We start from the raw sequence: 23,644 nt of genomic DNA on the forward strand, positions 1-23,644 counted from the left end.
ACCGCGGTATCTTGGTACGGTCCTTCTCCTCCCCCCTCACTTCCCCAGGCGAGTGGTAGGCGCCGCGCACGCTGATTGGCTGCCGGGCCCCGCAGTCCGCGCGAGCTGCGGGTGCCTCAGTGTGCGCGCGGCCGGCGCGGCGCTCGGGTCTCTCGTTCTTTCTCTCTCTTCCCCGCTTCTTCCCTTAGCCCGGCCAGCGGCCGCCGCCATGGCTTCGGGTAGGTAATTCCAAACCCGGGAGGCTGAGGGAGGCGTCGGTGGAGGCTACGGCTTCCTGTCGTCAAGCGCGGGTGGTGGGCGCGGGAAGGTGGGCGAGCGCCATGTGGCGTAGGGGGAAAAGGCCGCGGCCATGTTACGGGGGAGGCGCGGCTCTTCCCCCCCCTCACGCCGCTCCCCCCCTCCCTTTTCTCTCCGGTTACCGGCCACCCCGCGCTCCCTGCCGGCGGAGAGGGGGAGGGGAGCCACGCCCCCACCGATGGGCCCCTGTGGGGCACGCCCCCTTTCTCTTGAGCTCACGCCCCCTCCCCGGGGAGTGCCGGGCCTCTCGGTCCCGCCCCTTTCGGGCGGGGGCGTGGTCAGCTAGGACACGCCCCCCGTGTCGCAGTGGGCTGGGGGGCGTGGGGGCAGAATCCTGTCGGGGTCGCCCGCTTGGATCCTGCATGGGGTGTAGGCCCCCCCACTCCGTGTGTGGGTTCCCCCCTTTGAGTTGTGCATAGCTTCCCCGGTGGGAGACGTGGACCCCATTTTGGTTTGTGCTCCCCTTCTTGGGTCATGGTTGTTCCCCCGTGTGGGCCCTGCCTTTGGGTTGTGTGTGCCCCGCTGGTGTGAGGTGCGGACCCACCTTTCAGTCATGCTGCTCCCCAGCGCGTGGTGTGTGTGCTCCTCCTTTGGGTCAACACCCCTGTGGAATGCAAACACCCCCTCCCTTGGGCTGTACCCTCCCTGCCCCCAACATGGGACCCACCTTTGTGTCCCAGTATCTTCTGCATCTGCTCTGCATTCTGTTCTAGCAGCCCCCCTCCCCTGCCGAGGGCCCCAGCACAGTGGAGGGGGTAGCTTCATAAGCCCCTGCTGTGGGCTAAAAAATGCACTGGCTGTAATTCTTTCCCAATGGAAGCCTTTAGGAGAGCGTGGAGACAGTATGTTTGCTGTCCCAGGTGACTTAACGCTGCCCAGATTCTCCTGGGGCTTCTGGGAGCATGTTGTGTTGCTGCTTCTTCATCCCATTTGAGCTGAAAATGTTTTGGTCCCACCTGCACTGATGCCCTGGGAAGCTGTGGGGTAGGTGTTGTACCCCAGAATGGGAGATGGAATTCCAGGGCTCTAAGTGCTACGTGGAGCAAGCCATGTTTAGTTAGGGCTGAGCCATTTTAGTATTGTCTTACGTTACATGTATGAATGATAGAGAATAAAAACAAAATAAAGCAAGATACATTAAAGGAACCCCTTAATGCAAGGAATAGTTCTTTACTCTGAGAAGAAAACATGTACTGTTTCTTTGTACAGTACCAAAAGTACTGTAAAATGAGTTCAGACCATGAATTCTTCTAAATATTATTAATAAAGTTTGGCAGTAAAACTAAAATCACTTTTGTTCCAGACCTCAAGTAAGTACTAGTCAAGCACCTGAGTGTCTCCTCTGTTTTCAACTCTGTGGTGATGCTCAAACAGGAGATTGTTTTTCTGTTGCGAATATTACAGAAGCAATGCTGCTTCTTTATATGAATTAACTTTGTATGAGATGTACACAGCAGATTCTTCTATCTTAAGGGGAATACGCTTCCTGAGCAGTGCACGCAGTGACTAGTCTTCCATGCCCCACTGCATCCACAGGAAATTTTTCCATAAGCTTTTTAAACATTCAGAAAAAATGTCTGCATATCCAGGAATTTCCAGAATAGGCTCTCTGTTGTTTCCAAAAATACTTAGACTCTTCTCGCTATTAAGCCCACCAAGGTAAGTTGATCAGAAGTCTGTAGGCTAAGAGGTCCAATAAAGAATGTAGAAAAACGCGTAAGTAAAAGAAACTCTTCTGAGTCTGCATATTCATATTTTACAGACACCTTATCTGATTGCTTTCAACTTTTTCCAAAATTTTGTGGTTTGGCAGAAGTTCGTAAGGGAGAAGTTAAAGACTTTAAAAGCAGTCCTTCAATTTATAGCTAATTACATCCTTACTCAAGAACTCTTTCTGATACAACCGTTGATATTCTTTGCTTTAATTAGCAGCATTAACGACTTAGAAACTTTGGAGTTAAACTGTAGTTTAAAAATGTGGTTACCTATTTAGTAGTAATCTTTGAGATCATTTCAATGAAAATAATGTAAAAATTTGACCTTTGTCTCATTAAAAACAATAAAGACGCTTGAGTTGAGCTTTTTATATTTTTTTAATTGCTTTTTATTATGAAAAGGCAATGGAATATTTATGTAGCGGCACAAAAGGAGGAGAATGTTTCACATGAGTGGAACTGCTTTATGGGATGTGTGAAACAAAGTATTTTATCTCATCTTAGCTTTTGCTAAAGATTGCTCTTGCAGAGTATGAAATTTGATGCTTTGTGTTGCTTTGAGGAGATACTTTACCGTTAAAAATGCTGCTTTGTGTCTGAAGAGCTTAGATGGTATCCTCATCTTGGAAGCATATACGCATGTGTTTAAGTATATGTGTAAGTACTGGCAGGATTGGATTTAAAACCAGATGAAGGAAATATAATGAACAGACTTTCAGCAATTTGATGAGTGTTTTGATTGGAAAATGGTTATAGTTATTCATAGTTTATGACATTTACCCTGCATGATGATGAATTCTTGGTTTCATTTTTTTAGTCAGCTCTAGGTATAGAGGTGAGAGAGAGAGCGTGGGGGAAAGACTGAAATCAGGGATGAAAACAGGGAAGTTCCTGATAGTTTTTATTAGACCACAGCACCACAATATTTTTACAGATTCTTGACGTGATTTGAAAGGAACAGAGAAATTGCAGGGCTGTTACTCAGAGTGACAGTACTGGTGAGGCTGGGAGAGAAAGGAAAGTGTTTGGGTTTTGACAAGAAGGTGGGAATTCAAAGCAAAAACGTCAAGAGGAATTGGGACTCCTGCGTAGAAGGTGAGATCGTCAGAGTCCATGCAGTTACGGAGTTGGTAGGGTGTAGAGCAGCTGGTGGTGTGTGGGTATCTCTGAAGAGCTGAAGCCTGCTGATGGCAATCTGGATTCTGAAGGGCCTGAGGTTGGTGGAGCAACGCGCGTGTTGTGTTCTGTGGGTCTGCATCCCTTACCTGCAGCAGGCTGGGGAAGTTAAAGCGGTAGGAGTGTGTTTTCCCCTGCATAGTAAGAGCTTTTAACATGTCAAAATTAGCAGTAGACAAGGAAATCCATCATTGCGCAATTAGCAAGATAAAATAATCTGAGAAACTAAATCAGTAAAGACAAAGCCACCTTATTTAAGAACTGAATTCCAGCCAGCAGGTAGTGTTTTTCTTAACGTTGATAGCTTTTACAAATTAGGTGCTGTACTTTAAATAAAAGTCAAACTATTACAGTGAAATATTTTTCTTTGAACTTGAGGTCATACTTTGAAATCTGTATCCTTCCAATGCATTTCAAGAATAAATTTCCTTGATAACTGATGGTTACATTAAATGGAAATAATATTCATAATACCTGCCTGGGTGACTTGTGTAAATTAATTTATTCTCGCATGGTTTGAGCTATCCTTAATGTTTCTCCTTTTCCAGTATGAGAGAAGGGAGGTGTTGTGGTTCCTCCATCTGTGATTTTACATTTAATTCTGCCTTGTCTGTGCCCTTTTACGGGGCACAGCTTTCTTATGGCATCTTAAAAAGGGGTTCAGTAGGACTGACCTACTTAGCTTTGCCTGATTAATTAAGCTGCTGCATTCTGTTCGTTGATGATGGTGCTGTATTCGATAGCCATTAAAGGGGTTGTACAGCTCTGAATATTTGAAGAGGTGCCTTGAAAATGGAATGCAGGGCCTTCAAAAAAGGAAATTCAAAGTGGCTATACCTGTGTTGTGTCCCCTGTGCCCCGCATGTCTGTGCTCCGGTTCTCCCAGTCTTAGCATTTTCGGTATTGTTAATAAGCAGGAAGCTGTCTCATTCCACAGGGAAAATAGTTGTGTTATCCAGTGTACTTGAACCTTTCTCCCTTTCCCCAAATTTCTTCCTCTTGTAATAAGTAGAGGAATAAATTGTGAATTGGAAGTTCTCAATATGACTTACTTCTTTTTCTAGATTCTGGAAGTTACAGTCAGTCTGGGGGCCAGCAGAGGTATGTGTGGGTTTTCTTGCTGTTAGCGGTTGTATCTGCAAAATAAAAGGCCATTTAGTATTCCCAGCATGATGTTGGAATCTTTGGGCATGATAAGAGTGTTTATGTTGAGTTGTGGGTGCAGAAAGCTTGCTGCCCTGGGCCTTTATTAAACTATCTTACAAAACAGGAAAAAAAATTTATATTCCTGAAGAGAAGACAATAAGCAGGTTTAAATTGGAGTGACATCTTTTAAAATAGTAAGAACTTTTGAAATGTCGTGAATATAGAGAAATATTTTTCATGTGACTGCCTTAAGCTTGTCGCTAAGATTTTAGTCAAAGGTTATACAAAGGTAAAGATGACAGTCCGTATAGATGTAAAATTTTATTTTTCCATTTTATTTTGCTGTTGGAGGGAAGATTTTATTAAAACCCTCTGATAACTGTTCATAATTGTGAAATTTAAGAGCCAGTTCATAAAATGCTGCGAGTTTTAGGGAGGGTGTTTTGTTAAATCAGTGAAATAAAAGTTTTTTTTATGGACGTATGAAAATCACAGCTAGTAACTGACTCTGCTGCTGAAAGTTATGAGGTTCTATGCATATAGCACTGCATGAGCTTGAGTTTATATCTGAGTCTGATGTGAGTTTCAGCACATGGCTCTTCTGTCAGTTCACGAAGTCTTAAAGTGGCAGAGTAACGAGTAAGTATAACCTAAAGCTGGTGCAGTATTTGATGGTGATGTTATTGTTGAATAGTCCAACAAATACCAAATTGGCAGTAATAGATTAAAATTAACTTTGTAAAAATATGCTGAAAAACTTCAGATGCCTTGGTTTCATATGATAGCATTTTCTGTGATTCTGAAGAATCTGTCAAATTACAGTAAGCCCAACTTTCATGTACTTTAAATTATTACTTGAAACGGCAGAACTTAAAATAAGCTTTTCTGGCTTCTGACAGTCAGCTATAGTAACCATTAATTTATTGCTGCAGTTCTGATATGCCTGCAGCTGCAGTACTCGGATTAAACACCTATTCTGGATTGAAAAGTAACTTAAAATAACACCAAAAATACCTTTTAACTTCCCAATCCATGTGGTGGGCATTGTAAGCATTTACTAAATGCATTTTTCTCTTACAGCTATTCTTCCTATGGCAATCAGAGCAGTCAAAATTATGGACAAACACAGGTAAGCTGGAAAAAAACGTTGTATCTATCAAAACAGATGTTCTTGAGTGAAAATAATTGTTCCTGGTTGACTGTATCTGGGCCAGGAAGTCCATTCTCAGCTGCGCTTGACATTTGCAGTCATATCTAGTGAAGGAAAGCTGCAATTACCTGCTGTGGAAGTTACACTTATTTGAGTACATTTTTGAAATTACAGGGATATTCTGGTTATGGGCAGAGTGGAGACAATTCCTCCTACGGACAGAACTATGGAAGCTATCATGGGAACTATGGACAAAATCAAACAGGTTTGGCTAGCTTGTTATATTCATTGGCAGTAATTAAAAGGTGAATATTTACTAAAAATTTTCTTCCTCAATTTCCAGGTTATGGACAAGATTCCCAGGGATACGATGATGAATCCAGTTATGAAAATCAGAATCAGAGCTCATACAACCAGCAATCTTATGGCAGTCAGGGGCAGCAGAAAGGGTCATCTAGAGGGTAAGGAAGCAGAGATTAACGGTATCTGTTTAAAGTACTGCCTAGTAGCTGTATGTTCTTAACTAATAGCTAAACAAATTTCCTGCTATCATTGCTAAAAAAGGACCAACGTAAGAAAATCCATATTCTTCAGACATTTTTAATGCCTGAAAGAACAGGAGGTAAGGGAAGAATAATATTTCTTTAAATGATAGATGCAGTTTTGAAGTCAGGCTGTGCGAGGAGATAAACTTTAGAAAGTCTTTGGATAGTGACTACAGTAATGAAGGGTGCACTTAGTAGAGAATATTTTGATGAGGGAAAAGATGTATTGAGTACTCCAATCACATTCTTTTGTATAAACTTACACTATTCTTTTATTAACTTCAAATAAGCTGTTAGCAAGGAAGTTCTTAGCTGTCCTTAGACTTGCAGACTTATCTTGAGAGTGCCTTTATTTGGTGAAGGAAGAAGAAAGAACTGAGAAATGTCTTAAGAAATACTTTTTTTTCCCAACTAAGTAGGGTTCTCAAAACATTGTATTTTTGTATCCTTATCAATAACTTAAATGCACGTATGCATACTGCACTCTGGTTTGGTACTTCATGCTGTTGCAAATGTATTTTACTTGTTAAGTGATGTACTCAAATTGGTTTCAGGAGGATTAATCATGCAACTTTGAAAGTATGTTGGAAAATGCAACCCAACTTCCCATAACAACTTAGAAGGCCACTTGGTGCTAGAATACCTTCATTATCTAGTTTACAAGCTTTGTGCGTACACCCCAAGGTTACTGCTGACATTAGATCTTCATCGAGGATCCTGTGACCTCTTCAAAATACACTGTCCTGTACTAAACATCTTTCTGTGTCCAAGGTCCAAATATTGTTGTCTTTTTTTGCAAGCTGATAAAATATTCTGGATTTCAGCAAACCTGTATTTGGTTTCTCTTTTCGTAGCCATTACTACAAAACATCTTAATATAAACAAGCAAAGTCTTTTATCTGTCAGCAGTAGGTGCCGTGACTCAGAGCGTCTTTTTCACATCCCTTATGAAGGCCAGTACATGGTTAAGTTTTGCTTTGCTTTGTTTTCTGAGCATTTTTAAGAGCTGTACAAAGGAACAGGACTAGGCAGTAATGTAGTTCTTAGCTCTGTAGACATCCAGTGGGGAAAAAAAAATGCAGTAGAGCATAGATTGTCCAACAAGCTGGTTTTGATTAAGACAATGTAAAAAAGACATTGGAGGGAAACTTCTCCACGTGTGATTGTAACAAGTAAGGGGAGACAGACATTAAATGATAGCAGCTTTGAAGAGGATGGCCACAAAATTGTAGCTCTTGCATCTTAGGGGGAGGCAGGAAGGAAAACGAGCAAATAGTGGATGTTCTCAATGATGCTGTCTTCTTTGATGATGATGCAAAGGCTAAAGTGGAGCTTATTTTTTTTAAGTGAAGATATTAACAAAAAATCTTTGCAAGCTCTTTGTCTCTTGGATTAATTACCTTCAAGCTAAGGTCTAGGTTAGAACTGAGAGCGAGCAGATCAGATGGTATTTACACTATTGGGATATTTTGAGATTGGTTGGACCCAAGGGACTTCATCTTAGAGTGCTTTGAAAAGCTGGTGGAAACTCTGTAGGCTCTTAGATTTGTTTGTTTTTCTGAGACATTTTGGCTAGCAAGTCAGATTGCCAAAGACTGGAGCCTGGCAAATGTTAGTGCCTCATCTTTTGAAAAACGGTGGAAGCAGGGAGGAGGAAGAGAAGAGAGAGGGTGGCAGAGGTCAGTGATTAATTTCAGTTACTGAAAATACAATACAGTTCAGTCACAGTTAAGTACCTGGGGGAAAACAAAGGTATGAGTAACAGCCAGTGTTTCCTGGATGCAATTTCTTTCTCATAAATCTGTATAATGTCTTGCTGTGAAAGAGTAACCCAACTGGAACTAGTCTCTGGTGTATCTAGATTTCCAAAATACTGTTGTTTCTACCTTGGATGCTGATGTAGCCTAGGGAAATACAGTGTAGGTGAGATTTTCTTGTGGTTGTTATTAGCCAGAGAAGAGTTAAAACTCCCTCTTCAAATGTATCGCTACATAATGTTGGGAGTATCTTAGATGCCATATCGGTCGATGTTTCTGATGAAAGTGGGTGGGATAGTATATGTAGATGGCACTAAAGTGAGAAGAACTGCAAGTATGTTAGAGGACATCACAAGAGTTAGAAAAGTTCTTGGCCAGATGGTAGAACCCAGGAAAATATAGGTTGCAATTCAGTGGAAGGAAAAGTTTTGGGAATTTTTTTTTTTTTGTAGGGGGCAAATATCAGCAGCACAATACAACACAAGCAGCAGGTATCTTCCCTGCAATTCTGTAGAGAAGGGTTTGCCATCTAGCAGGACACGGACTAGCCATCGGCTGATGTCATGCTCCTGGGGAGAAGGGGGAAGGCAGGCGTACTGAGATATGTAAAGGGAGTGATGCTCTTAAATCACATTTACAGTGGAAACTGAGGGTATCTTGAAAGCAATGGTAACTTACAGTTTTCTGCCTTGCTTTTATAGGAAGCCATATATATCCCAACAGAGATGAAACAGTATTTTCATATCTGTATAACAGAAATGATTGGGAGGTAACTGTGACTAGGAAATTTTAGCAATGTCGTGAATTTTCAGCCATTATTTTGCTCTCTATTTTGTGAACATTTGGCTATTAATACAAATTCTGTTTATTTTAAGTGGAAGAGGCTCTTATGAACAAAAATCAAACTATGGTCAGCACCAAAGCTCTTATGACCAGCAGTCAAGCTATGGACAAAACCAAGACTCTTATGACCAGCAGTCAAGCTCATATGACCAGCAGTCGGGCTATGGCCACCAGGGCTCATATGACCAGCAGTCGGGCTATGGCCACCAGAGCTCGTATGACCAAAAGTCAGGCTATAACCAGCACCAAAGCTCATATGGCCATTCTCAGCAATCCTACCAGTCTCAGAAGGGAAGCTATAGCCACAACAGCCAAGGTAAAATTCACAGGTTGAATTGAATATTGGCTAATAAGATTGAGCAGAAACACTGTGAAATGGTTGGATTGCCTTTCACAGACAGTTGATTTGATGAATAGTTAAAGCTTTTTTTCCATGTTTATATTCTTGGGGAATGTTTTATTTGTTAAGACTTATCAAAACATTATGCCAAGATGAAAAAGTTTGGGGCCCCAAAACTGTTGCATTTGCGTTTGTTGGAGACAGCCTTGCAGAGTCCATGTCCCTGAATTCTGCAAATTCTAGATGGAATTTTCTTCGTAAGCTATTTTGAATACTCTTCCTGCATGAGGGCGACACATCTTGATCAGTCATGAAGAGCTTTTGCACTTCACATTCCAGCTTTACGCTGTGTAGGTGAATTCTGAGATAGAAGGGAATGAGAAGTTTAAGATCAACCCTTTTTTGCAGTAACTTCACACCAGTGGCACAACCCACTTCCTTTATCCTTGTTCTGTCTTCAGTGATGTCTCTTGCAAACTGGGAAGGCTATGTGGAAGTAGGATGAAAAGTGTATTTTAGATAATGTGTTTAATGTTTGGAAAATTGAGTGTAATTAAAGTACAGAGTGTTTACATTCTGAGATACCTCGTGGCCCTGGAAGCCAAGTGAGATAACTGGAACAAAATCAAACTTTGCTCACTGTCTTTGTGGCATAGATAATGTAAGAGAGATTTAGGAGTTGATGCTTTCCAGATTTAAATGGCAGGCTTGGGGGGAGGAGGGGGGACACATAAAAATTGTATGGTGGGAATTTTCACTGCACTGCAGTTTGAACTACGACTTCCTCATGTTTTATTTTGCTTTACTCGTTCCTCCAGATGATCGTCGTGAAAAGAGTAGGTATGGAGAAGATAATAGAGGATATGGCGGGTCACAGGGAGGAGGTAGAGGGGGATATGACATGGATGGAAGAGGTCATATGTCTGGATATAGGTAAGTGATCTCATTCCAGTGCCTGCAGTTCCTTACCCTGGTTTCTTATTATTTAGCTGTTTTAAATTTTTGTTTACTATATGTCTATTCCTAATGTGGTTCAGATTTAGATTTCCAATAATGGAAATTTTCTAAAATTAAACCTTTCTGCACTGCACAGAAATGCATTCTGCCTAGGAAAAGCTCTTAGGTTCAGTTAGATTGAGACCAAGCATTTGATTGCTGTGACACACAGCTGCATTTTATTTACATGAGTTGCAATACAAAATATGCCTGAGCCCATCCCTTGAAATAAGATATTTTAAAACCTGTAAAAATTGTTTTCAGTGACAAAGAAACCAACAGCCAGGGATTGAGAAAGTTTTAAAAATTCATAGTTAAGGTATTTAGCAGGGAAGTATTTTGACTTTACAGTGACAGATCATCACACTAAGGTTGGCTAATTATCTTTCTGCTTCCTAAATAATTTGGGAATAATTTAGTAATAACAGTACTTGTTCTTTACTGTTTTTTGCCATTTTAAACTTCTAGTAAAATATTGGTTTTATTATTGGTTCAGCTGTTAGTCTAAACACACTTATTTTAGGTAGATTTTAAATACTAACAATACTGTTACCCCTTCTGCCGTTGCCTTAGGCCCTGTTCCTGTTAAGACAAATTATGCACGTCTGGAATTTTGCAGGTGATTTCATGCATAGGTCTGAGAGATTGGGACTTTTGCTTTAAATCCTATTGAGTTAGGCCTGATGACATTATTTATTAATAAGCTATCACAGTTGGCTACCCTGGATATAGTTCTGTGAAATGGTTGGGGGTGTAGGGTGCTCACTGGTGCAGGGTAAGAACGTTGAAGCTTCCAGTGAGTTTTGAGGTGCTGCTGACAAGCAGCGCTTGCCCTTTAACAGGCTGCACGTTCTGGGGTACTGCTAGAACTCCAGATGAAAAACTCTATAATTATACAATGCTGTTTGTTTGAACTGATTTAAATTAAATAAAATGATCTAATGATATGTTAATACTGTTATCTTTTAAAATATTTCTTTCTAAACTGTATTTAAAATTTGCCTGCTTCTAAGGTCATCTCAAATTACACCTTATGGCTTGCTGTTTTGATGACGTAGGTGGACCCTATCTCTCTTAATTAGGTGTGGTTAGTTATTTTATATTAAGTTTGCTGGGGTTTTATATAATAGAAACCTAACTAGCAAAGTCACTTCTAAGTTAATTTTGAGTTAAAACTGAACAATTTTTTTAAAAACCAGCTTTGCTGTGTGGATGAGGGTTTTCCATATTCCTGTGGTAAAATCTGGGGTTTTAAAAACATTTGTTTATAGATGAGCCCTTTCCAATAAGGGGAATGAATGTGAGCTTCAAAAAACTGAGTTTTGGTTGATCTTATCACTTTGAAACAAACTTCTGTCTTTGCAAGATAAAGCAAGATAAATTAATGTCTGTGAAAATAAAGCCTCTTCCCATATTTTTCCAAAATGTAAGAAAAATTCTGTTCTCACATCCATGTAGATAATAGTACTTCAGTGGACTCAAAAGCCAAGAGAAGGAAAAAAGTGGAGGTGACTGGAGAAGTGGGAGAAAAGACAGCAAAGTGGGAAGGCATTGATTAGGAAGTCTGCTTTTATTAAGTGATGCAGTCTTTAATGCTGTTTGCAGTGAATTTTTTCTGGAACTACAGTGTCATGTATGTTTGTTCAGTCTGTTTGCGTAATTGTGATGGAGGATGCTGCTTCTGACATACCTATTTTACCAAAGTCATGCTTATTAGAAAGGTGTAAAAAGATAAATAACAAACTGTATAGTCAAGGGGAAAATAACTTCTAGTAATGTAATAAATTGTGTTTAGTCCTGTAAAAACGTGGGGTTTCAGGGTAGTTTTTTGGGTTTATTTCCTTGGGTTTCTCTTTCTGTTATTTTTATTTTCTTCCCTTCCCTAAAAGCAGCTTTTGTAGGAATGTCAAGTCTATCTCCAGTCACTAGTTACCATTTTGTTTTTTACTTCGATCACATTTTAATGTTAAACATTAAATGATGGAGATTCCATAGCCATCAGGAAATAATCTCATCTACGCAGATACTTGTACTGCTGTAATAATGTAGGCTTTGACTTTTATAGCGGTTAGAAAATGTGTAAATTATCAACACCCAAAAAAAATTGTTTCTTGACATTACAAAAAAAGTTAATAGCTAACTTGAGATCATAGCGAATGAATCTCTGTGTTAGCTGGTAATAAAAATGTTGTCTCGACTGGCATTTAAATGCAGAGAGAACTTGTTGCAGCTTATTGTTGTGGGCAAGAGCTTTACAAGTCATTAGTGTTCTTACAGCTGTATCCTAACCTGCTCTGTAGTGCTGGGCCATCAGCGCATCCTCTTTACAAGCATCATCACTGACTCGCAGCTGTCCTTGCGATACAGTCATTTTGGCTGCAACATCAGTTCTGTCTCAAGATTCTCGGAGTTGCATCGGCCTGTGTAAACCTTATCCTGCACCTAAGACCTCTCAGAGCAGACTGCAAGTGCAAAAAATTATTCCGGAATACTTGGGGCAAAATCAAATGAGCTTTTTTTAATTTTGAAAGCTTTCATTTCTTTGAATGACCTATTACAAAAGTACTTCAAAACATAGTTGGTAATGCTCAGGGATAAATTGTTATTCTGAAAACCAGAATGACTTGAATACATACTGGAATGAATGCTTTCAGCACTCATTTTTCTTTTGTGCCTGTGCAAAGTCACGCAGCTCTGAGAAGAAAAGAAAATATCTTTAGAAATTACGGTTCAGGTTCCCTAGCTGATGTTATTATGGTAGAGAACAATTATTTTATATGCATCAGATGTTCATTTTTTAATCTTAGTAATTTAGGGTTTCAAATTTGTTCTTCAGATACATTTTTAATAGTCTTGAATTCCATCTTTTGGGATTTTAGTAGAATTTTTCCCTCCTTTCATATTGAAACCTCAAAAATTGATGATTTCACTAATTTGTGTGCTGGCTCAGAAGCAAAATCTTTTTTTTTTATTTTAAGCCCATAGTGGAATAGTCTCATGTTTGAGCTCTTTTGATTAGAAAGCAGGTGCACCAGGTCTTGAGAATCCAGAGTTTTACTCTTAAGTTACTCTTCCAAGTTTCCTTGTAGAATTAGTCCTTTTGTTAAGAGTCTTCATCCGAAAAAGGAGGAATTAATTGCTTAATATGATTGTGGAGCCATATTGTTTTGGTTAAGCACGTGAATGGGAAATACGTAGGAACACAAAGCAGGTTTGTTTTCTTTCATCTTGGGGAGGCCATTCAGCAGTCGGGTGGGCGTACCTGTGACACTGCCCTTCTTGTAGTGTCTGGAGATAAAGTGGGAGCAGTTTTGCCTTTGAATCTGCTTGTGCATTCTGTGTTGGTGGAACTATATAGGTGCAGTTTAGAAAAGGATTTACCATTGCGTTAGGATTTGTCATAAAAATCCTAACTTTGCTCAGCACAGGTGGTTACCCCCCGCCTTGTGCCGATTTGATGCTGATGTAAATCAAAGTTACCTCTGCAGCTTAATTGCTATTACGAGTGGGAATTAGCTCATTGTGATATAAAGGAACTACAGCTTGGTGCAAAAGTGTTTTACAACAGTGCCACAGTTTGTGTTCAGAATTAATATTTTAACTTGTTATATATATATATATATGCGCTAGAGCTTAACCTTATATAGACTTTGGAAAAACATGAACAGAGGTGATAAATATAGGCAGAAAAAAGCGCCATCTGTCAGTGACTTTATTGGTGCACTAAGCATTCCTTTCTCATTTGTAAAAATACATTCTTATGTATAACTCCCACACGCTTGGTGAGACAGATACATGTTGGAGGCTGAAATTTGGTTCCTGGATTCTTAGTGCTGCTTCTGCCAACGTTGGATCACTTTTTAAAAATACCTTTCTTGTATCTGTAGTGGTGAGCTCTTCCTGTAGCTGTGGTTTAGATTAAAGTTGAAGTAAGCAATGTTCAGGTGGACTCCATTTACAGTCAAGTAGGTGATGTTTAAATATATGACTTGAGTATAGGAGAAGAGAACATCTGATGATGTTTCTTTCATAGCAGTAAGTTTTTGTCACTATGAATGGTGCCTCGGATCCATTCTGGCTGCTTGCAATTCAGTCTCTCTATTTTATTGTTTTTGTGGGTGGCATTGCTGGATTTTAGGTACCTGTTCATGATTCTAACATAGGAAGCTAATACTCCAAACTCCATCTGGTCACCCATCTATTTGGTCTGCATGCAAGACTGGTAAAGGAGTAGAATGTGAAAACACTGTGGGAATTAATTCAGTTATTGAGATTGAGATTTGAATTTTGGGTGTCAGTGAGGGGTAGACCTGAGACTGTCATCAGCTGCTTGCAACCAGTTTTTGGTTTTGACTTGCTGCAGCATGTCTGCACGTCTCCTGGGGATCTTGGGTAGCTTTGCCCAGCAATCTCAGGAAGGTAATACATTGCAGCTTTATAAATCACATATGAAATGTGACTTAAAAATGGAGGAATTCATCTATCGTCAACATATCTGTCACTGAATTGATGCAGATTTTTGTTGGGTTGATCATGTGAGACTGGGCAAAAGGTAACATGCTGAAGTGTAGTTGGGCAGAAACACATTTCTACAGACATTCATTAAAAATCATGGATTGTACTTGCTAGTATGGGGCACAGAATTACTATATCACAGACTTAGGCATTTGACTATGACTTCTTCCTTTACATTTTATATATCCAGCTCTATCACTTCTCAGAATCGTGGTGCGCACAATTTTTTTACCCCAGTATCTTAGCAAAGTCCTCACTCACTTTCTGTAAAATCCTAGCAGTGTTGATCACAAAATTACTTTTTGTATGTTTTTTGATTGTTGGGTTTTTCTGATTTGTCTTTGCTACTATATACTTTGAAATGGGAAAACATAGATGTTCTGGATAATGCTGTCCTGATGAATTGGGACCATTACCTAGGGTCAGGAAACTTCGATAATGTTTCCATGTCTGATGTATTCAATCTTATCCTAGAAGAGCAGGCATCCTGCTGGAAACTATTGTGTCATAATGAAGGGTGGTTTCTTTTTTTTAGCTGAAGTGAATTGGAGGTGGCAGAAAGGTATTTACACTAAATCTTATGATCACCATTGCACTTGTGTCATCAGTCCTTGAAAATAGCCAGCCCTGAATAAAGACCAGCTCTGGTGCCTGTAGCATTCATTCATTTTACCTCTTTAATGAGCAGAATGTATTGCTTGTGAATAAATGCCACTGCAATTTAGCATTTGGATTTTTTTTCTGTGGAGAAGCAGTTTAAAATCTGCAGCAAAAATTTATTCTAAGAAAAAGTCCCAGTAGAAGTGATAGTCTCTCATGACAAATATCTAATGCTCCTTATGCATACTGTGATGAAATGTCGCTCTCCCTTCAAAGAATGTCTCTCAATCCAGTTTTGGTAATGCTTATTGCAACCTTATCTTTTTTTTTTGTTTGCCCCTCACTTATGGCAGATTTTCTCTCATAAATATTAAGGAAGTACCTTCCATTCGTGACTTTGCATTTGCTGTAGCAGAAGACAGATATACAGAGTGCAGAAGAAGTTGCTCCCTAATTTAATTTCATTGTCTTTTTCTGGGGTGCTTCTGTCCCGTGTTTGGACTCTGATGTGTTGATGGATAGGTTGAACTAAATCCTGGAGTGACTTCTGGTTGTAAAGTGCATTGGTGAAGAGGCTACTCATGCACAACAGTTCCAGAGTCTGGAGGTAGCCCTCTCTGTCAGGGTTTGAACTTACACTGCCTTTATCTTAGCTGCTGAGTGTGAAAGCTGTCAGGATTAGGTGAACCTGCTTAATTTTCAGGTGGCAGCTGCATCCCCCGCGCAGAGGGCAAGCAGGCAGTTGTACGTGGCAGTATGGAACACTCCTTGTGACATGTGGTTATTGACTGTCTAAAAAAATCCAGTGGTTGTGTTTTTCCTGAAGGCTTTGAACATTGATTATATTGTGTTCATAACATGGATGCAATTAAAAATGCTGATGTGAAAAATCCTACAAGTACGAACATTTACGTTGAAAAGAGCGAGGGTTTATTTTCATGCACATAATTGGCAGCGTAACATCCTGTTTAAAATCCCCTTCTAACCTTTGAAAGTTGATGTGTGTCATCTCTTAACTTGGTCTACATTTTGTGCCACAGGTTTCAGAATGAATGAAATAAAACTTCACGGCCTCTGCTTTTGAAGCTCACATACACACACCTTCTCTGTAATGTCAAGTGCTAATAGTACAGTAGGTCCCCACAGGCCCTTTCTCAGAGAATGGCTGATAATGCTAATTTGTCCCCAGTATATAAATGCTTAACAATGGAGGTTAATTAACTTCAGCTCTCCTTCCTTCTAGGAAAGTAGCAATTATTCCAAAGGAGCAATTAAATCTACAATTAAAGCCCATTAACCTTCATTAAAATAATGCTTCTATTTTAAAACCCAGTTTTTAGTAGCAGTCATTTTGGCTTATGGGATGGGAGAAAGTATTGAAATAACGACATGTTTATGGGTTAGTTTAAAATACTCTTCAGGGCTTCTCTTCTCCAGTGCAGCACCCTGTGAGATTATTCACTTTCATGTAATTTAATCTTTGAACGTGAATGAGTAGTGAGGAGAACGTAGAGATGGTGCTTTAGCTGCCAGACAGTAACTCTCAACTTGTGATCAGTTAACTGTAGATTGAGCCTTGGGCTCAGCACATAGAGACTTAAGGAAGAAATCATTTCTTCAATTTTTCCTCTGCAGTGGTGGTGACCGTGGTGGCTTCAAAAATTACGGTGGTAAGTGCCGAGTATCCAAAAATGTTTCAGTGGAAATTCTTTATAAATCTAAAAGCCACCAATATCTTGTTACTATCTAGTAGAAACGTTATAGAGTTTTGGTGAGGCTGGTGTGTTCATGAGTTTTTAATAGCCAAACTTTTAGCAATAAACTGGATTTCTACTTTGTCAAATTGCATGAAAGAATTTGTGGAGACAGTGACGTTCACCGGATATTTTTTCTTTTCTGTTTTTAATTTTTATTACAAATACTACTTAGGTACTAGAGGAAAAAAAAAAAAAAAAAAAAAAAAAAAAAAGAAAATGGTAAACTGCTTGGTAATCTGACAACCAGCATTTTCAAGATAACACCAGCATAGCATCAGTGTGGCAACTGCCACATGCTGCAAGTTAAAGAACACGTTAACGTCCTACAGACATCTTCTGTTGAACGTTTTAATCTAAATATTCTCTAAATCTCTGTTAATGTTTTAGATCTTAGATGCCTTGCATACATACTTTAAATATTTTCTTGTCTCTAAAATAAAGTCACTTGAAAATGTTTTGCTAAAAATAGTCTTTTTTTCTTTTTTTCTTTTTTTTTTTCTTTTAAAAACTTGTTTCATAGGTCAGAGGGATTATGGACCGAGATCAGATGCTGGTAAGAAGACAGGCAGTGGGTGGGAGTGTATTGCAGCTTTTAGGTCATGGCTTTTAAGATGTATTTTTTGAAAGATGGATGTGGCTGCAATTCCCATGGCTCAAAATAAATTTAGCTAAAGCTTGTCTTTCTTGAAAGAAATATTTTTTATTAAAGTGCATTTTTGCACAAAAGCGAATTTGTGGATGTTTTTTTCATGCAGCAAATAAGAATTTGCCGATAAACTTTGAACCTGCTTGAGCAAAGCAGCTGCTTTCATTGCTTTAACACTTCTGAGAAACTTTTGTTATTTAAGACATATGCTGCTTTGGTGGGTTTGGATGTCTGAGCTGCATGGACAAGTTGAGTGTGTGGTAGACGGCTGGTCAGCTGTTGAATGTATTCCATCTCTGATGTACCGCAGCACCTGAAGGTGCTGTGCATGCTTTTTTGAAGTTGATGGTGTTAATTTCAAAATTATGGTCTGTGCTCAATTTTTTGTTTTATGCAAGATGTCTTTGGGATTTACGGGTCTGCTCCTGGGACTGAGCTTAAAATGTGCCTCCTGTTGTTACCACAAAACGCATGGTAAATGTAGCTTACTCTTCCGTAGATTCAGAGTCTGACAACTCTGATAACAACACTATCTTTGTGCAAGGACTTGGAGAGGATGTTTCAACAGATCAAGTGGCAGACTATTTCAAACAAATTGGCATTATAAAGGTATGTGAAATGAGGAATCATTGGTAAGAAGGAAGAGAACTTGCCGAGCTAGTGTATTGGAAGTGTACTGGTATCATTCAAGGCAGATGCTTGCTCTGACTCCCCAGCAATTGTAGATAATATTTTTATCTGGGTTCCCAGATGACAGCTCATTTGTAATCTGGCAGTGCTAGCACCTTTTTTCTAGTGATATCTAGATTGCTTCATATCTCTTCTTTAGTCTTTATAACCCTTAACACTGACACTCTATCTGTTGTACCACCCTCATACTTCAGCAAGTATGCTTCTGTGTTCTGTGGCTTTTTTTCTGTTTCTGCAATTCTAAATTAGGGCTTCTGCACCTGACCTCATTTTTTGTTAAAACTGGGCCCATCATTACCTCATGGAGTAGAGCCAGGCATTATTCTTCAGTCAAAAGCATCTGTTTCTGCAGGCTAACTCCGAGAGAATCTTCTTTCTGATGATACTTAGCCGTTAACAGTTTATGCTTTGAATTGACTTTACCGGTATTTCCCCTATGCCAAGCGTACAACCTTTCTTTTCAGACCAACAAAAAGACTGGCAAACCTATGATAAATCTTTATACAGATAAGGATACTGGCAAACCAAAGGGAGAAGCAACGGTATCTTTTGATGACCCTCCTTCTGCTAAAGCAGCGATTGACTGGTTTGACGGTGGGTGCAAGTACCTGTTCTTTTGGTTATTTATGAATCTTAACAAGCAGTGGAAAAAGCAAATTACCTTATGGGGGAGCCCGTGCTGCTTTTTGTATGGCTTTTGTTTTTTGGTTTGTCTTTTTTCACACACACACACCCCCACACCATGGTATCTTGTATGTGTCTACTGGTTTTCTGTCATTTGGCAGAACAGCAGCTAGTGATTGAGACCAAAAATGTCTAATGAAACTGTGTTAGGGTTTGCTGCTGTACCTCAGTCATCCCTACACAAAGTGTAAGAGGTGGGGTTCATGTCTTGAACATAACTTCTTGTTCAGACCCATATTGCTGTAATCTGTGTTAGCAGCCGGAGGGATTTCCTACAGTGTTAGTATTGATATTATTGGTGTTGTAGTAGCATTTTTAGGGTTTGGCAGTAGTTGTGGCAATCTTGTGCCAGGTGCTTTGTTCTTCACTGCGTATATACAAGGTTTATAAATCAGTGAGTTCAGTGGAGAAAGAAAGCAGATCCTAGAAATACACTGATCTAAAAGCTTTTGAACTTGCTGCAGCAAACAGTGATACTCTTGCAGCAGTAAACTTGAGCTGGAGCAGAAAGTGCCTGCTCCTGTGACCTTGTATATTTGCAGAACTTTGGTAATATTGGGCAGAAACAAAAGGACGCACTCTGCATCTGCTATGAAATGGTAGTGTGTAAAAAATCTGGCATGGCGTGCTATTTGGTTTATATTTTGCTAATAAAATACAACTGACTTGTTGAGGAGCAACATGCAAATATGACTCCATTAGGCACACATGCGGTCCTGTTTGTTCTGTGATAAACCTTGTAGCTATGAAGAACTGAGACTTTATGTGTAAAAAGTTCATGTTTTTCACTTGAGAGTATTTGATTTTTTTGCTGGCTGTTGAATTGTACCAAAGCCTTGTTGCCTGGCTTGGGGGTAGAACAGAGTTCTAACATCTGAACTATTTATCCATTAGTGTGGCCAAAAATCTTTTAAATGTTTTTGTGTCTAGTTTAATTGCAATTTTCAGATTGCATTTAAACTAAGAGAAATATCTGTGGGTTTATGGAGAACCGAGCAAACAGATCAGCATTTGCTATCTCACATTTGGACCAGTGCTTTCAAAAATAAGAGGCTTACTGCAGCCTCCCTGTGTCTTAAGAGCTTTTTGTTCAGTCTGTTCTTCTGAACTTGCTGGTGTGTTGTTGGGAGCTGTATAGATCTTTCTCTTACTGTTTTTCCACAGGAAAAGAATTCAATGGCAATGTTATCAAAGTCTCTTTTGCAACTAGGCGGCCTGAATTCATGAGAGGAGGTGGAGGTGGCGGACGTCGAGGTGGGACTAAAATCTGTAGAATCCTTGTTTTTGTGTAGTTAGATGTTTTTTAACAGTTACCAGTTTATAAAAGAGAAGTTGACTTTGAAGCAGTGATTCGTCAAAGTATATGGGCCTTTGGAATTCTGCCATGAAAGAGAGTAATAAGGATTGAACCAAGTTAAGTAAACTGAAATCTGTAATCTCCTTTGCACAGCACAGAATTTATGCTTTCCTTTTGAACTGGAAAGTTTCCAGATCGTGTCTGAGCATTGTGTTTAAAGAGGTAGCATAACAATGATGTTGAGGCTGTACAGGTTCCACATGGATAGGTGTGAATTCTCAGTATTTGCTTATTACCTCAAAGCCTCAAGATACTCTGATATTTCCAGATGGTATCAAGCAGGGTAAATTATTCAACAGCTACTGAGTTAGAGCAGCAGTTGGATGTCTGACTCCTTTAATTAAAAAGATGTTAAATGTCCTTGATTCTTTGCATAATACAGTTTTGTCAGTAATCTGCTGGATATTAATTACCGTTTTACAGGAAGCATGCTTTGTGCCGTGACTGTCAACAAATTTTAGTTCTTAAACCAGGCAGTTTTGTAGGCTGATAAAATGTTTCTTCAAAAACTTTAAACTTCAATTGGTATAAAAGTTCTTAATCTTTGAAGTAGAAAGCAAGAACTGCATTGTCCCTGTGCTTGTCAGATGTATTCTGGCATTAATCCAGACATTATTTTTTTTTTGTTAAATTTTTGTTCTGTGACATAAGTCTGGCCATATGTGATATCGTTAAATCTGTATGAAATTTTATTAATGCACATAGTGGGTTTATATTTATCCATTGGCAATTCAAGCAGATCAAGTTTCCTTTTACTGCTCAAAAAGAATTTCTAAAAAACATACGGTGGAGCAAATTTTTCTGGTCACCATGTGCTATCCTTGCTTCTTACTTTCCCCCATCTGCCCAAGTTATAAATCTGTCCGTACAAACGTGTATTTCAGCTATGCAGATACATTAACTTCAAGATATCAAACGCTGTTGAGATTGGGCGGTGGCTGAACCTTCTGTTGTCATTTGCCCAAGTCTTCTAGCTAGCAGTTAATCAGCTAGGAGATGCTGAATTCTGTAGTGGTATGATTATTTTTTTTTTGTCATTGGCACTACCTGCTTCTTTCAGGGTTCCTAATACGGTTTCAGAGGCTTGCCTAGTGGGGATATATTTACATTAAGCACTTAATCCTTCCACCTGAAAAGTCTCTGTCACTTGGGTTCTGAAGCTGGTGACACTCCTTTAATAATTGTTTCTCTTAAACACTTTCCCGCCTTTTATTCTTATTCTAATTTTGTCTACAGGTTCACGAGGTGGATATGGAAGAGGTGGGGGCTTCCAGGGTAGAAGTGGGGAACCCAAAAATGGTGATTGGGTTTGTCCTAACCCGTAAGTGTCATCTTAATCGGCCAGTGGGGTTTCATGTATGTTCTCTGAGTTTCTTAGCAGCTTAGTCTGGGGAATCCTTGTCTCTTCTAGGGCCTGTGGTAACATGAACTTCGCTCGCAGGAATTCCTGCAACCAGTGTGGTGAGCCCAGACCAGAAGATTCACGTCCATCAGGAGGTGTGTAAAAACACCTACATCTCTTCTGAAGCGTTAGAAGTGTTAATGTCATTTGCAGCTTTTTGAAAAACCTGGCTGATGTATCAGTTTATGTTTTCCTCCAGATTTTCGTGGGAGAGGTGGCTATGGAGGAGAAAGAGGCTATCGAGGACGTGGTGGCAGAGGTGGAGATCGGGGAGGTGGCTACGGTGGTAAAATGGGAGGAAGGTAAGCAATTGCTTTGTCCTTGCTTGACTGTGGAGCATATGGACTGTGGAATTGATAGGAATTGTGGGAAAAGTGGTATTTATCTGTGCACACACAACTGTGCTGTGAAAATATTAACTACTGATAGCTGGTTCCGGAGAAAATAAGTCAGGTTGCTTGTTGAGTGTGGTTTGTGAGCATTTTTGGATAAGGCTATGTAAACATAGAATACGCAGAAGTTGGCGTAGGGATGTTTGACTGAAGGGACTGTTTATTATTTGCTTAAAGGATTCCTTATAACTTCTTGTTTCTCTTTCAGAAATGATTTCAGAAATGATCAACGCAACAGACCATACTGAAGACCACTGTGAATGTTTTGTTTGTCTTCTTGATACGTTTGATAGTGAAATTGCCAGAGTTTTGCCTGCCGCTTCACCCATGGCCTCTTTGGATAGTGGGATTGAGTGAAACTAGATTTTTATTTTGGTGGGAGGGACTGGGGTGGTTGGGGAGGATTTTTTTTAAGCAAGACATTGAAATTTAATCTTGATTTCAACATTCTCCTCGTTTCTTCCCCCACCCGTACCTTTTCAACAGGCCCTAAGGAGGAAAAGGACAAACTGTAAAATATTGCCAAAAGATGAAGTGTTTTGTAATACAACAATAAATGCTGATTGTTTTATTTGTGAAATCTTGCTGTTTCACAATTACTTCAGTTGCGTGCATTTCCTTACATAGATCATACCACGTGAAGACAGGAAATGAGTAGTAAATTAACTAAAAAGTTTGAAATTGCACTGCTGCTTTGACCCTAGCTACGTGCATTTGCTAAAACCTGCAGTTAAGTCAGTGGTAAGCCTACTTGCTATCTGTGCCCTCTGTCCCAGACTTGCAGACTTGTCCCCTGCTCCTTTCTTACTTCCTTCAGAGACCGAAGTCCTGTGTTGCCTGCACTTCTTGCTACACATGCTTTGGTGTGCCCAGCAACCTTCCTGAGGAGCAGGCAGATGGCAGTGTGTTCTCGTGCTGCCGAGGAGCATATTGTGGCCAGGCCAGGCCAGCTCAAAAACCAAGGTGGGATAGCTTTAAAAAAAAAAAAAGTAATTTGCTACAGATTGCTGTACCTTTTAATTGCTGGTTTTGACATGTGAGTGATGGTGAACAGGCGGTGTGTGCAGCTGTTTAATCTTTGCGATAAGGTGCAGGTGAGGTTCAGTAGACACATTGTAAGTATTTGGGATTGAGCACTGGAGCCAAGGTTTGAAGGCTTGGGGTTAATTAGCGTTTGGGGTTGATTATCACTCCTTGGACTAGGTCACTGCACACTGCGGAGGTCAGTTGGGAATCTGTGAGAAGCCACAGTCAGCTTGTGTATGGTGCTACCTCTTTATCACAAGCTTTTAAGAGAGAACATCTGTTTTTCCAGTACTCCAGAGGGCAAAATACTATAAATGCAAGTTCTCAGGGTCTGTAGTTAACAATCTTGATAACTGGGTGTACAGCTGCGCTATATCAATGGTCTCTCACAAAAAAAAATGAACAGAAATAGCAGAAATAGCTTTTGTTAATGTTTGCATGCCAGCTCCCTAGCTTGGTGTACATGCGTGGTCATGGCAGGTTCAAATCAGCAACTACCCATAGCTTGTAAGTTGTTGGTTTGTTGTTATTACAACTACACTGTACCTTTTTAAGGTTTCTCCTGGAAGGCGTGGAAACTGGCACTGCACTGTCAAAAAAGGCATTTGTC

The 23,644-nt window shown here is 39.8% G+C and overlaps 1 protein-coding gene across 2 annotated transcripts; it reads left to right on the forward strand.

The window, feature by feature from the left end:
* The first annotated feature begins 75 nt into the window (after positions 1-75).
* Positions 76-22,588, forward strand: TAF15 (TATA-box binding protein associated factor 15). Of its 2 annotated transcripts, XM_080367935.1 has the most exons (16): positions 76-218; positions 4,253-4,289; positions 5,415-5,463; positions 5,659-5,749; positions 5,828-5,945; positions 8,662-8,945; positions 9,788-9,902; positions 16,716-16,750; positions 17,358-17,390; positions 17,983-18,092; positions 18,638-18,767; positions 20,022-20,111; positions 21,451-21,535; positions 21,626-21,711; positions 21,816-21,918; positions 22,217-22,588. In XM_080367935.1, the coding sequence occupies exons 1-16, from the start codon at positions 209-211 to the stop codon at positions 22,254-22,256; spliced, it is 1,416 nt and encodes a 471-aa protein (XP_080224061.1). In that variant the 5' UTR covers positions 76-208; the 3' UTR covers positions 22,257-22,588. The 2 variants fall into 2 exon arrangements, with proteins under 2 accessions (XP_080224061.1, XP_080224062.1); XM_080367936.1 differs by lacking the exons at positions 76-218; positions 4,253-4,289; positions 5,415-5,463; positions 16,716-16,750.
* Positions 22,589-23,644: the final 1,056 nt, after the last annotated feature.

The sequence above is a fragment of the Falco punctatus genome (genome assembly GCF_963210335.1).
Source record: "Falco punctatus genome assembly, chromosome: 1".
Taxonomy (NCBI): Eukaryota; Metazoa; Chordata; class Aves; order Falconiformes; family Falconidae; genus Falco; species Falco punctatus.

Coding starts and splice junctions, on each gene's coding strand:
- TAF15 (XM_080367935.1), top strand. Junction 17,391..17,982: donor TGGACCGAGATCAGATGCTG/GTAAGAAGACAG, acceptor ACTCTTCCGTAG/ATTCAGAGTCTGACAACTCT. Junction 18,093..18,637: donor AACAAATTGGCATTATAAAG/GTATGTGAAATG, acceptor CTTTCTTTTCAG/ACCAACAAAAAGACTGGCAA.